The sequence below is a fragment of the Actinia tenebrosa genome, unplaced genomic scaffold, assembly GCF_029948245.1.
Source record: "Actinia tenebrosa isolate PJP-AT-01 unplaced genomic scaffold, QUT_ActTen_1.0 PGA_scaffold11__36_contigs__length_13525064, whole genome shotgun sequence".
NCBI classification, from domain to species: Eukaryota; Metazoa; Cnidaria; class Anthozoa; order Actiniaria; family Actiniidae; genus Actinia; species Actinia tenebrosa.
The window spans coordinates 849832-864573 of NW_028292571.1; the positions used below are offsets into that span (position 1 = coordinate 849832).

At 36.9% G+C, this 14742-nt stretch overlaps 1 protein-coding gene across 1 annotated transcript; it reads right to left on the reverse strand.

The window, feature by feature from the left end:
* Positions 1–1781: 1781 nt before the first annotated feature.
* Positions 1782–14703, reverse strand: LOC116299205 (uncharacterized). The gene is made up of 11 exons (XM_031707832.2): positions 14313–14703; positions 14110–14229; positions 13891–13959; positions 11454–11676; positions 8181–8314; positions 5496–5718; positions 4879–5287; positions 4462–4585; positions 4173–4268; positions 3008–3109; positions 1782–2226 (listed from the first exon to the last, which is right to left on the reverse strand). The coding sequence occupies exons 1-11, from the start codon at positions 14601–14603 to the stop codon at positions 2215–2217; spliced, it is 1803 nt and encodes a 600-aa protein (XP_031563692.1). The 5' UTR covers positions 14604–14703; the 3' UTR covers positions 1782–2214.
* Between the last annotated feature and the right edge of the window lie 39 nt (positions 14704–14742).

Here is a 14742-nt window from a genome sequence, read left to right on the forward strand (position 1 = left end):
AATAGCTATCAAAGTAAAGTTTCCAAATGCAGAATGAGAGCAGTGTGTTTATTGAAATCAAGGCGAGGTACGGCTATGTAGGGTAACATTACATTAAAGAATTCCTTCATAATGAGTTAACTAGATAAAGGGGGTTGAATCCAGATAACATCGATAGCAAATTGAAAGGAACTCCTTACGCGGCCAAACTATTCACGCGTGGAACAGCGGTACGTACGTACGGATATATACGATACGGTCAAACAAAACCATTTCAACCACGTTTCTTTGTGAATAGATTGATTTATTTTTTATGTCTTATCGCTGAAAAGGATTAAAATATTACCGTTATCGGAAACAAAGACGGTGCGATTCAGTTCGAATAAAAGATATTCCAAAGTTTTTGTCATGCCCTCAAAAGATCTCAAGGAAGCTAAACGAATATGAATTTAAACAAAATGGATGAAAGGGCCGTAAATTTGAAATATAAGATAACTATATAACTATAACTATAACTATAACTATAACAAATGATCCTTATAATAATTGGTGTCCCCAATTAGTTTATTTAAATAAGCTAGAACGACATGACACAGTAATAAAGTTTATTATTATTATTAATATGAACGAGTGAAGCGAGTTTGAAGTGATCGACCATTTTTGCGGATATTCCCCATTGAAAACACGATCAACAAAAAGACTAACGAGCCTACAAATACTTCCGAAATAATGAACACAATAATGTTAATAACAATAAAAAACCGTTTCAGTGTGTGCGAATTGAATGTGAATTTAGTGTAATTACGAGTTGACAAGATTCGTTTAGCCAAACCCTTCCCTGCTAGCAGAGCCTATTTTCCTTTTGTTTTGGTTGAAAGAAGGGAGAGAAAGAGAAGAGAGACTCTGCTAGCAGGGAAGCCAAACCCAGAATCGAACAGGTGCTTTTCAATTGATATTTTCATCTGATCGAAGAACACTTCTTTGAAGAAATACTGGTTTTTCTTTCGTGTTTCTAGATCAAAGGAATCATAAAGTCTATGATATTTGTGTTGTACCGTCATTTTGGTCAATAAAAGCGATAATAAAGATTCATTTAGAATTTTCTTCTTTATATTCATGGCAAACGTCTCGACCCACGCCGTAGTTTTTAAATACATGACATCTGTAACTATTCTATTTCTTCGTATTTAAGGAAAACATATATACATGATCTCCTGTTAAAACAGATTATGACTCGAGTCGTTATTGGCACAACTCAAGGCGCCTACGCATGGTTAGTCCACTCAGTTTAAGAGGAGTACAAGGAACGGGTTTCAATTATGAGTTACTTTTTCAATAGTCATCTTTTTATGTAGGCATCTGAATCCCTATTATGGTGCTTTAGGGCTTTTGGATGTTTCCGTCACCGCTATTTGGTTTCCTATTTACAAATGTATAATACTATAATGACTAAAAACCCTGTTTGATAATGTGAACAAAGATTAAACATGTTCACGACTATAAAAGACACAGCTGAAGGCAATGAGAGTAAGAAAGTCGGAAAACAATTAACGACCATAATACGAAACACTGCAGGCTATAATCAAAGATATATTGACGTCTGTTATGAGAAAAACGATAAAATAAATAACCTTGAAACTCCGCGCTCAGCGTGCTTTTAATGGTTTTTTCCCCGCTGGTTGTATTATGTTCAGGATTAAAAAGCACTGCTCTCGGCCATCAAGAAACCATCATATTTTACCCAAATGTAACCAGAAATCCCCTCCCTCCCTCCCTAAGGTATGTTTGTCAAGCCCGGTACCTTGTCTGCTATGATTGCCTTTTATTCATTTTTACAACAACTATGTTTACATTCATTTTCATTGGTAAATCTCTTTGTACATAATATTGGCAAGGACTAGAGTACCCTTACACTATTCTATAGTAGATATCATACACGTGCTGTTCCACCATTCGTCTTTCACTTCAAATCGTATTCATATTCAGAATTCAATTGCCCACATGACTACTCTTTGTAGACATATCGTTATCATATTTCTTTTAACAAAAGATGTTTTGCCCAAATGGAATATTTATTAAACAAATGAGAAAGGAAGGAACCTGATTATGGCTGGCAAACAGGAACAAGAAACTAATGCCATAATCAAACAGGGTTCTCCTCAGGGTATTTTTGTATGTACAAAGTTATTAATAGAACGTATGAAAATACTCTTCCACGTAGAATTCCAGGTTATCTCAATATTGTTCCTGGAACAGTAAAAATATGAAAAAACCAAGTTAACATCAAGTAGAAAGATAATGACCAGGACTAGAGTACCCTTACACTAGTCTAGTGTAGATATCATACTTATGCTGTCAGTCACAGACCATTCACTGCTTGCTTGATATTCATCTTCAACACACAATCGCACTCATATTCAGAATTCAAACGGCCACACCCCTAAGGCCTGAAACTCAGGTTACTGTCTGCAGACAGTTGATCATCCAAATGGTACCCTGGTGCTAGGGACAAGACTTTTGGTCCACTTTCCCACTATAACAAAAGAACTAGCACTAGCAGTAGGGTCACCCTACCTTATGAGAGATTGGTCACATGGAGGTAGGGTGGCCCTGGTGCTAGGGACAAGTCTTTTGTTCTCCTTTCCCCAGGTGACACCAAAAACAAAAGAATTAGCACTAGCAGTAAGGTGTAGTACACTGTACTTTCAAGTACATATCTTCTAATACCTATCGTATATTAGTCAAATCCATCTAGCAGTCTATCATCAATACTGCATTCTGATTGGATGAGGTACTAGTAGGCTATATTATAGCAAAAAGTGCCAGCTTTGAAAGCCAATAAATTTAGCTTAACTTCAATTGTTTGCATCTAAATAATTGACCATTTAGTTGGATTTGACTAAAACAGGTAGTCCTCTAGCCCTCATGGGCTGGCTGATTCAATAGCCCATTACCCTATTGACTCGTAGCCAATTCATGCTCGAGGACTAATCCCTAATTAGAAAGTGGTTAACATTACATCTTTTACCTCTTTGATGCTCTGCATTCTATATTTCAACAATGCTTGAGTTAAAGCATTTGATACTTGTAAAGCAATGGAAGCATCTTCCTCAGAACTCACAAGTTTTCCCTAAGAATGACAATACACCTTTGAGTAAATTAAAATAATGATAGTTTTTTTTACAAATAAATAAGTTTTTCATGTGTAAAGTGTAATAGTATCATTGAATAGATTCTTGTGGATTAGCCTGGGGGGGGGGGGGGGTACGCCGCTAGGATTTGAGTAGGGGTGTTGCGCTGGGATTCTGAAAGGGGTACCCTGTTTATGACAACAAAAACCCAAATTTGTAGACCCTGTTTATGACAAAAGATATAATTAATTGCACTGAGTTCCTGTTTCAATTATCATGTCATCTCGCGTATCGTTTTTTTACGACCATAATAACCAGTTTCGGTCAATATGAAAGTAGAAACCCTGAATGTGACAGTGAAAGTGCATACCCTGTTTATGACAAGAAGCTTGAAAAACCATACCCTGTTCAGCGGATCATCCCCGTATAGTCCATATATGGGAGTACCCCCCCCTGGTGGACTAGATCCTATCAGTACAGTAAAGAATTATCAAACATTCTTCCATGTTGACTGAATTGATTCAAACATGTGGAATCAGGGAGAATATGATGAGAAGAAATTTTATCGTGGATATTATAATTCAAAACGGCTTTCATTTCATGAGGTATATATTTGTAATATCAAATATTTGAGATTTACATGACTTGTAATGCTCAAGCTGATTGGCTCGTGACCGTGCTTATATGAAAGAATAGAAACAGTTATGCAAAATCATTCATTTTTTTAAATATGAGCATGCTGCTTGCATGTATGTCTCTGTACTGTAATATAAACACTCTGGAAGCTGAAGAGAACTTGGAAAGCAAGAGAAACACTTGGCTATATCTCATGCTCCTATGCATGCTTGCTTCTCTTCTGCTATACAGCTCCCAGCATGTTTATATCACAGTACAGAGTACAGAGACAAGCAGAATCATATCTACCTTCTGATATTTATTTTATTTTTGTAACCATTTAAGACTCGCTTTGTCTTAACTGGAGTATCTTGGGATTCCCTTTGAATGGGAGTTGGTTGTGGGGTGGGCAATATAAAAACACTATCTACAGTTTAGTATTATTACCAAGTCTGCTAGGCCTTGTAGTAGATCTTGTGAAGATTCTGTAGATGGAGAATCTGGCTGGAATGAAGCCTGGGTTGTTGTAGCTGGAGAATCATTCTGTTAACATTGAGAACAAATAATTGTTAGCTAATAAAGACTATCATCACTGACATTTATTTCAAGTCAAAAGAAGGGGTATTTGATTGGTTTTGTAAACAGGATCTCTGTATTTTTAAAAGGTTGTGCAAATGGCAGTCTAAAAAAATCCAAACAATGAAAATCTTCAGACCACATATCAAATCACCATTACCCTTTTAGCTTGAGTTGTTCCAGTTTGACCAGAGTTTGAGTTTTGTGTGTTATTGTACTTTGGTGGTAACCTTGGTGTTGTACTTGGAGCAAATGCTTCCCTGGGAAGCAGTGGTGCTGAGGTACTGTGGATAAAATAATAGGAGATGCATTATTACTAGAGGAATTGAAAAGTCTAGGTTATACCAATCAACCAGGAATGACATGTAGTCACAGTAATATAGGTTCCAAACCATTACTTCAACCTTACACTTAAACTACGCTTCCATGAGTAAAGTATGGCAAACAAATGGGTTTATCATTCTGAGAATTCAAGAGTGCTCAAGGCAATACTTTGAAAGGCTGATTTTATCACATCAAAGTTTTAAATCCTGGCTCAATAATTAACTCCAAATAAAAAGTTATGACACTAAGATACCTGTAGTTATATGGAGTGCTGGCGGTAAATCCAGGGTGATTTGGTTGGTATGTATTTGTACTTGTAGGTGTGAAACCAGGAGTTTGTCTATTCTGCTTGTTATTGTAACCTCTACCATAGTTTTGATTAGTGCCCCTAAACCCATGGCCTCTACCACCACGCCCTCTCACTGGGGTTTCTTGGTATAAAGGTGGTCCAGTTCCAAAACTGGCAATATTGCTGTTATACTGTTGGTTATTGTTTCCATACACAGGTGTAGTAGACTCATATTGGTTTTGGAAGTTCATTAAACCTGGGGGTCTTTTTTGACCTGCTCTGTTTTGATGTGTTGCTGGTCCTTTGAGTGGGTGACCTCTTGGGGATTTCTGGTAGGGTCTGGATGGAGTTGTAAATCCCCTACCCAAACCACCTGTAGCAACCAATTAGATGTAATGACATATTAGTTGTGGGAACAACTTAATGTCACAATGTCATTAGATGTTGGAAAAGATATCTTTTTTTCTCTCAAGTTTGTGTCATTTTCTTCAGTTGTTTTTCTTCTATAAGAAAAAGTTTCCATTCTCTAGTAACGTCATGAGCTATGTATAAAATTGCACAACAACCTAAGTACAAGTTACCTGTGTTTGCTGAATATGGTGATGATCCCTGGAAGAGAAGACTCCCTTGCGTAATGTTATTTGTACCACCATCAAAAGGGCTGGCTTCTACACATGTCTTAACCTGCTGGCGGCCTTCTTGTTGCTCTATCTTCATTGCTTCGTCCAGCAGCTTGCCTGTAAGTTCTGACCTCTTTTTTACCCCAAGTCTGATTTCTTGAGCAATTGCAGGATTTTTCTCTTTCTATATGGTAAAAAATAAAAACTTTGTTAATAACCATTTTATGCCAATTTTCCACTTTTTGTAACTCTTCTCTTAGATTCTAATTTTAGACACATTTTGAATATACTTAGAAGTATCACATAAAATGGCAAGAACAGTCAAACTTTCAACATGGAGGTAAAGAGTTATTTCATGAAATGCGATTTGGCCATTTTTATTTTTGTGAAACATGATTTGTACCACCTTTACCACTCTATTTCAAAAGATAATATCTAATGCTGTCAGTGGTCTACTGCAGTGCACACAGTACAGATTATGGCATAATAAATGGTGTACCCATTGTTAGCATAATTTATGGTGTACTCATTGTTGGCAGCTGTGTCAACTCTTTACACCCGTTTTCTTTGAAGTATGACCTCAGTGCTTGTTTATTTTGGCAGACAAAAAATTTGGTTTTAGTCTCCTAATACTCAAACTGTTTTACCTTTATAAGACCAAATGTTTTTTCTGCCAAAATTAATCAGCAGCTTGCGCTTCAAAGAAAATGGGCGTAAAACAATACTGGGTTCTTGATGTGTTTGATTGTTTATCCCAGGCAAGAAAACATTTAAATACAGCTGATCAAAAGCCTCAGTTGTACAAATGTTATTTCCTGTCTCACTCATTGTTTATCTGGTTTTCAAGAAATGTTTGGTATCTAACATTTTGTACTGTTTTGTTTCTTGTATTCTCTTTGTATACACAATTGAACATATGTTTAGAAGAAAAAAACAGATCAAAAAAAAAAAAAAAATTCTTGTCACCCTCTTTAAGGGCACTTTGCATCAACTTTTTTCTCTTTTTCATTCAACATGAGTAGAAATGAAACACTATTGTAACAAAGACAGGTGCCTCCAAGATATGATGTATGATTCATACACGTTGGGTGATAAGCTAAGCATACATGACAGTAGATAAAAGGGAATACAAGGTTAAGATATCTGCCAAAAGCATGTATTACTGAAAATTACTGAACCTTGCTAGGATAGTCAATTTAGCCATCACTTTATTGCAACACGGCAGACTAACATGTGAAGGCCTAGAAAACATCTATACACCTTCCCTAAGGAGTGACTATTATAGTTAAATGCCCCCCCCCCCCCTCACCCTTTTGACTCCCACAAACAAGGAAAATTCTAAGTGAAATAGTTTCTTTTACAGACCCTCATAAACCCTTAGTAGTTTCAATCCCACTAAGGAAAGGCTATGAATATCGCAATTTACCTTAGACCATAAAATCTGTAAAAAAAACTAGCTAAAACTAGTAGATTTTTCTCAAAAACTCATCTGAAAGTTTGGATTTTGTGTGAGATATTTTTGTGTTCAACAACATCCTTGGTATTGTGTTTTTCTGTAACTATTGTTCTACTAGTAACACAATACATGGAAAAGTTGTGTGTTGATCATTTGTGGCCTATTACAAAGACTATGTTACTTTTAGCTGAAAATTGTGTGCACCTCTGCAAACGTTTCACAGGGGTGTTACACGGCACAACATTTTTGTGAAACCACTATTGCCTACCATGTTGATGTTGACTGTGCACTGGGCATGCTGAAGAAAGTTTCAAGAGGGGTGTGAAACTTGTTTGCAATACACATTTCAGTTGCATGAGTAAAAAGTAGTTCAACTTTCTCGTGATGAAAGTTTCACAAACCTGGGAATGTTACAGGGTGCAATTCTTTCTAAAACTTGTTTCACAACACCACTGCACACAAGCTAAATGTTTCAACATGTAACAGGGCCTTAAAAGATCTTCTTTTTGAAACTTGTCTCACAACACTGTTGCACACAAGTTTCAGCTGGGGCAACCAGTATTAAAATTAATGCCAAGCAACACAAAAATAACTCAGAAAACAAATTCAAAACATTTAGCTGATTTTTTAGACTAAAACTACTAGTTTTGAACTTTGGAAAAACTTAGGTTTTTATTATGTTATGGTCAAAGTAAAATAACAGGATTTTCAAGAACTGCGCTGTACTTCAAAATTGAAAATAGCAGTGCAAGGTATTTTAAACCTTGGATCAACAGAAAGTACAATGAATGGTATTCATGCAAACAACTCTTTGGTTTGAACAAATAAAGCAATGTTACTTTTAGCATGCTTTAATTGTTTGTTGAAGCATTGTGTTTACATTGATTTGGAGTGTATAAAGTTTTTAGAAAAGACTTGAGAACTGTTCATTGTTTATGGCAAGATGGAGGATAGAAGAAATTGGTTAACTTTTCCTTACCCTGAGGGTCTTATTAAGGAAATGGTCAACATTTCAGGTCTAATAAGTTTCCACTCCAGTCCTCAATCACACCCATGATAAATAATGAAACAATCCTAGTCACTCTAAGATGTAAAACTGTTCGTACAACATTTTCATTGTACATACAAGTAAGGGTAATACATATGCATGTACCCTTTATGTGCAATAGTTTCTAAATGATCTTACTCACCAATACATTAAAGCGATGTTTGGCGCCAACCAAGTGAGGAAACTTGACGTTGTGATCAAACTTTGCATCACAGAGTTTACAGTGGTACCTGGGATTCTGCCCAGTCACCTGGATTTCAGTGACATATTCCAACCCTATACAGTTATAAGGAGGAACACAACACATTGCAGATCTCTTAGACGTGAAAATGAATATCAACATGTATCATTTTCACCAGTCATTTCCCAGCAGAACACAGTATTATTTTACAGTTTCTGCTGGAGAAATACTTAATAATATGAAGTCCTTTGCAGGTAAATCAATGTATTATTTTTGAGACACCTATTTCTTTACTTTCTCTAAAGAAAGAAGAAAGAGGAATCTGCTACCAGGGTAGACAAATTACAGTGCAAATCCCTAATATGTTAACAGTTAAATGTATTCAAACAATATAAACACAAGACTTTGTTACGTAGAGTAACATTAGCAACTTTCTGATTTCACCAAACATGGCTGTTCCTTCAAAAACTTCAAATTATATTGACATAGAACCAGATAAAAACCCTCAAATCATGTGATGTTGACTCCAGAATTTGAGTCTGGGAGACCCCAGCAGTGACATCTCATTGCTGTGGTCTGGGTTGGAGCCTTGGCTCAGACTGGATCATATGTGAGTTGAGTTTTGATGTGTTGTTCTCTCCCTTACCACAAAGGGTTTTCTCCTAGATCTTCAGAATTCCTCTCTTCTTAAAAATCAACATGTGAGTTGAGTGTTGTATTTTGCAAATAATGTATGTAAAAGTGGAATTGCATGTGGAGTGAGCCTAAGAAAAGAGCCCTGAAAGGGGAGTGATGGTCGTAAAACATAAGTTTATAATATAAGTTTATAACAAGGGCTTGCTCTCAGTCTGACCTCTAGCTCAGCTGGTAGAGCATCGGTAGTACAATTCCGAAGGTCATGGGTTCGATTCCCAGCGAGGTCGGAAATTAATTTTTCCAAATTTAATTCCAAGGGCTTTCGCCCGGAATAACCTCATTCCCAAGCACTATAACTTATCTATATTTCTATATCTTCATGTATTTCATAACTGCTATGCGGTCCACATATTCTCATCTTTGCATCACAATTACCGCTACCTAACATCTATTTCACCCCAGCCTGCTCTCAGTCTGACCTCTAGCTCAGCTGTTAGAGCATCGGTAGTACAATTCCGAAGGTCGTGGGTTCGATTCCCAGCGAGGTCTGAAATTAATTTTTCCGAATTTAATTCCAAGGGCTTTTGCCCGGAATAACCTTGTTCCCAAGCACTATAACTTATCTATATTTCTATATCTTCATAAGTTTATGATAATACACGTCTACTGCTACACACATCGTAAGACATGAAAGACTGATAAAGACTGCATAAAAACAACCATATTTGTTGAAAACAAGCAAACTTGAAAGTTACAAATTCAAACCACTAACAAGAGCGGAAAAAGCAAAGGAAAAGAAGAACATTTCCTCACTCTGATATCAGCAAAACACCCTGTTCAAAACCAGTTGACACTGACCATGTATTACTGCATATTATGTTATGTAATTGCATTCACAAAATGGTCGTAATACATGGGAATTTTAGTGTTTCACGTAATAAGTTTACTTATCATATGACCCATATCTGCCCGGGTGCGCGTTCTTAGAAAAACCTTAGAGAAAATGACGTGAGCAGGGCTGTACGGCTTTGAGCGAGCAGGGTCATATGAATCTGTACGGTCCTACTCGAATCCGTGCGCTTTCTTTTTTTAATTATTTTTCTTTTTGTGAGGGTAATATGATAAAATGCTTATTGACTGAGTTAGGTTGGGCCGTATGGGAAAATATTTGACTCTCGGTCATTTGCATCACCTCAAGCCAAATATTTTCCCGTACGGCCCTCCTACTCAGTCAATAAGTACATATTATTATACAAAACACTCAATTTCCTGTGTATTACAACCATTTTTCCAGTGCAATTATTACAGAGCAATAATTCATGGTATGTGAATCGGTTTTGAACAGTCTTTTGGCTGATGTCAATATTTTTTCCTAAGCTTTGTGAGGCTCATGTCAGTGGTTTGAAAACATATGGGCACTTATTCACTAGTAAGAAAAACCCATAATCCAGTAGAAAGATGAAAAAAAAGTGGCTACGATGAAAGGAATATATTTAGGATTTACACTGTGAAATCATTGAGAGCAGTAGTATGGACCTCTTCAGAGATAGATAACATGGAACACTGTGTTCTAGCTTCTTTACCAACCCTGTTGTGTTCTTCATTTATAACATGTTGTTTAGGGTGAAGCTAGACCATACAATGCATGTAGTTGTCTATCTAACTACAAAAAGGCAAAATCCATACGTTTATTTGTATTCACAGATCTCTAATAGGCAACTCTCTATATTCTGGTTGATTGGTCAATCACAAAATCTTTTTGATTGTTCTATTCTTTCCCTACAGCCTCAACTCAGATGGTTTTGTCTTCAACTATTCAACCAGAAAATCGAAAGTTGACTGCTGAATACATGATATTTATTTCCTTGCACTGGTTTGTTTCAAGGATGTCACCAAGGTTGGGAACTTAACTGCTACTTTCATGAACATGCGAACTCTGCAGGCTGAGCTGCACATTGGAATTCATTTTTTCACTGCCACCAGTCTAAAATATGAAAGGTACCGACCGATTGGTTTTGTTTGACGGAAGCGAATAACCAATTCCAGCTTGTAGCTCAGTCTACAGAGTTCACATGTTTACAAAAATAGCAGTTAAGTTCCCAACCTTGAAACAAACATTCCGAACTTGGTTTTGAATTTCAGTAATTTGGTTCACACTTTTTGATGAATCGGGACTTCTGAACAAACTTCAGAGCCGATAGTCAAAAGTTATGTGAAATCCACTGTAAAATCATTGGGCACAAAATCTCTTGAACAAATTGATAGATGACATTGGACAATATTTAATCTAATTTTACTTACCAACCATTTCTTATTCCCCCCTCCTTATCTAAAAATTCAGGACTTTCTTATTGATGTTTTCCCCATGACAAACCATGTTTGGTTTTTTGTGTGCACTGGTCAGTGAGATGCATGATGACAATGTAATATTTATTTCTTGATTATTATTTTGGGATTCGTGTGCAATGAAAAGTTAATGAATTATATGATATAATTATATGATTAGGTAGTATTCAGCTGGTAAGTTCTTAACAAGACCAGACACAACAATTATTGATAGCAGCCTACTGCAAATAATAAAATTTTTCAAGTTCTTACCTATGAGTGGTTCCTTGTATTGAGCAAAGTCATTTGCACACTGTAACCCAGGTTTTGGTAGACTGTAGGAAGATTGTGGAGTATATGTTGGTTTTTGGTAGGGCTTATATCCATGGGATGGCAGAGTCCTGTGGTACACTGGGCCACCACCTACCTCCATACCACCTCCATACTTCATCTTCTGCTTTTGAAACATTTTCGCTGCACCTTGTTTCTCAAGATTCTATCAGCAAGAATAAGATAATTTTTAAATCTCAAAAGTCCAAGGAAATGCCAGGAAGGTGAAGTGAACACAAACCACTTAGACTACTCCTAACTACAAAAAGAAGTACATGTACAAAATGTACCTTCCCTCAGGAATCCTGTCCCCCTTCTTCATTGAGCTACATGGCATGCATGTTATTTGGCATGTTTTGCTTCAAGTGGTGGATTTAAGGGACAGAGGAATGGGGCTGTGGCTCCCACTTTTATTTTAACCTTACTATTTGTTTTTGTTTAAATTATCCCCTGAATGGGACCCATTCACCCAAGTGAACCAAAATAAGATCGAAATGGTACAGAGAAGAGCAGCCAGATTTGTTTGTAACAACTACAGCCGTGAAGCAAGGGTCACCATGATGTTGGAAGAGCTTGGTTGGCGCAGTCTTAAAGGGACTCCGAGGTGCCAGACACATCATAGCTTAAAATGTACATCAAACCTTGTTGATTTTGAAAATCGAAATGAAAATTCCATGAAATGCGTTTTTGGGGTGATATCGTCCGTCAAAGTTGCAAAATGACTTAAGCTGGGCTCCCTGTGGAATATCGCGGATTTGATGGCTTGGGATGAATGAGGTGTGATGACGTCAGATAGTGGAACATGTTGGATAGCTGGAGCTGAATCAACCAAATTTCGCTATGGAAGTATGGCTGTTCTTTATCAATTTGAGCCGGAAATTGCTTGAGGAAAAGAATATAATACACCCGATGAAAGTGTGAGCGAGGACAGTGAGCTAGAAGAAGTGGCGAACGAGGAAAGGCTTCTAGGAATCGATCTTAAAGTCAACGTGTCGTGATGAAAACAGCTAGCTGATATGTGTTTATGTTGTTAAATGAGCTTATTAGGTAAAAGATTATGAGGTAAATGAAACATTTTATTTCACTTAAGATTTCAATATTTTCTGATGTTAAACTCAACGTAATCATTAGACATGACATGCATCACGACTATTGTGTCTGAACCGAGATGTGCTTAGGACTGCATTTAATAGTTTCTCTTCATGATAGAGAAGGCTCATTCCAAATTGAACAAATATTACAAATAAGTGAGTTTTTTTAAGTATTTTCTATTACGTTCTTATATTCCAAATAAGTGAGCTTTTTTCGGTATTTTCTATTTCATATACGTGAAAAGATCAGCATGTGTGGTACCTACATGTAAGATATTAAAGATCTACCTTCCCTGAATGTATGAGGAAGATACTGGCTTTAAAGAAGATGGAAGTGAAGATGAAGTTGCTGACACGTACACCACATCGATTCCTAGAAGCCTTTCCTCGTTCGCCACTTCTTCTAGCTCACTGTCCTCGTTCACACTTTCATCGGGTGTATTATATTCTTCTCCTCAAGCAATTTCCGGCTCAAATTGATAAAGAACAGCCATACTTCCATAGCGAAATTTGGTTGATTCAGCTCCAGCTATCCAACATGTTCCACTATCTGACGTCATCACACCTCATTCATCCCAAGCCATCAAATCCGCGATATTCCACAGGGAGCCCAGCTTAAGTCATTTTGCAACTTTGACGGACGATATCACCCCAAAAAACGCATTTCATGGAATTTTCATTTCGATTTTCAAAATCAACAAGGTTTGATGTACATTTTAAGCTATGATGTGTCTGGCACCTCAGAGTCCCTTTAAGCAGCACAGAGCTGACCAGAGATTAGTTATGCTGTACAAAATTATAAACAACTTGATGTAGATCTCTGTAATGAACTGATACCCTTGATAAAAAACTCAAGAAATAATCACAACAGATCCTTTAAAATTCCTCTCGAGAAAAAAACATATAAACAATACAGCTTTCTACCATGGACAATAAAACAATGGAACAATCTACCCGCTGAATTAGTCACAGCCCCAAATGTTAATGCATTTAAAAGTGGGGTCTGTAAATTAGAACACTAACTTTGATCCTGACCTACCCGAGGACTTAAGCCTCGAAGAGAGGGTGTGCTTGTAATTTGGTAAATGTAAATGTAAATGAATGCAGGAAATAGCATTTTTGCAAACCATATATTTCAATTTAAATGGTAACATGCCTCTAGATCTCTCCTAGTTTAGTTTTGCATAGTCAGCAGTGAATTTCCCCCTTCCAGATTCCTGGATTTGCCTATGGCCTCCATCGGCACGTAACAAAGAAATCAGTCAAATAAAAACATTTCATCACATTACCTTCCTGTGCTTCTGTCCAACAAGATGGGAGTTCCATGCAGACTCACTATTACACGAACACACACAAATCTATAAGATATAACAGTTAAAGTAATATTTAGTAAATAAAGATGTATTTCTTCCAAAACTTTATGTTATCTTATTATTATTTTTCACGCTAAAATTAAGACTTAAAAACAAAATGTTCTGTTCTCCTGTGCGGAAGCCATGTTAACCAACCTCACAAGTAAAAGCAGTTTGTTTCTTTTTCTCCTCGGGTTTCTTTGAGTTGACCTTCATCTCCAGAACTTCTGCGGTTTTCTTGATATGTCTATAGCTTAAAGAATGGTCCTGGAATTCCTTGAATTGGTTTCGAAAGAGAAAAACTTTAGATAACTGACACAGGAAATAAAATATTGAGTTACGCTAAGCTTCTAATTTACCTCAATGTTTTGGGCAACAAAATTACATGGTTTACAACGAAGAGGATTTTCAGTATCAATCCAGTCTTTTCTGTTCGGCCTCTTATGTTGTTCTTCGCTAGTTTTATCACCTTTTCCTTGTGTTTCCTTCGTCGTTTGATTAGCCTCAAACATGGCAGTTTGTACAGGTTGGACAGGAGTAGGAATGGAGTCGGAAGCGAAATCCGTGTACAAATTTGCCCCTGGAACGAAGCTTGGAGAACTAGTTTTAGGCAGTTCACTTTTGCTAACGTTAGCCCCGTTCCCACTCATGGTGACCTGTTTAGATAAAGAGAAAATATAATATTTTTGAGGCAAAAAATTGGCCTTCTTCGTTTTCGTTTCAACTTTTTTACTGTTCGCGGCAAATGGACCTCGCTTTCGATTCCTTATCACGCATGCTCTCCAACAC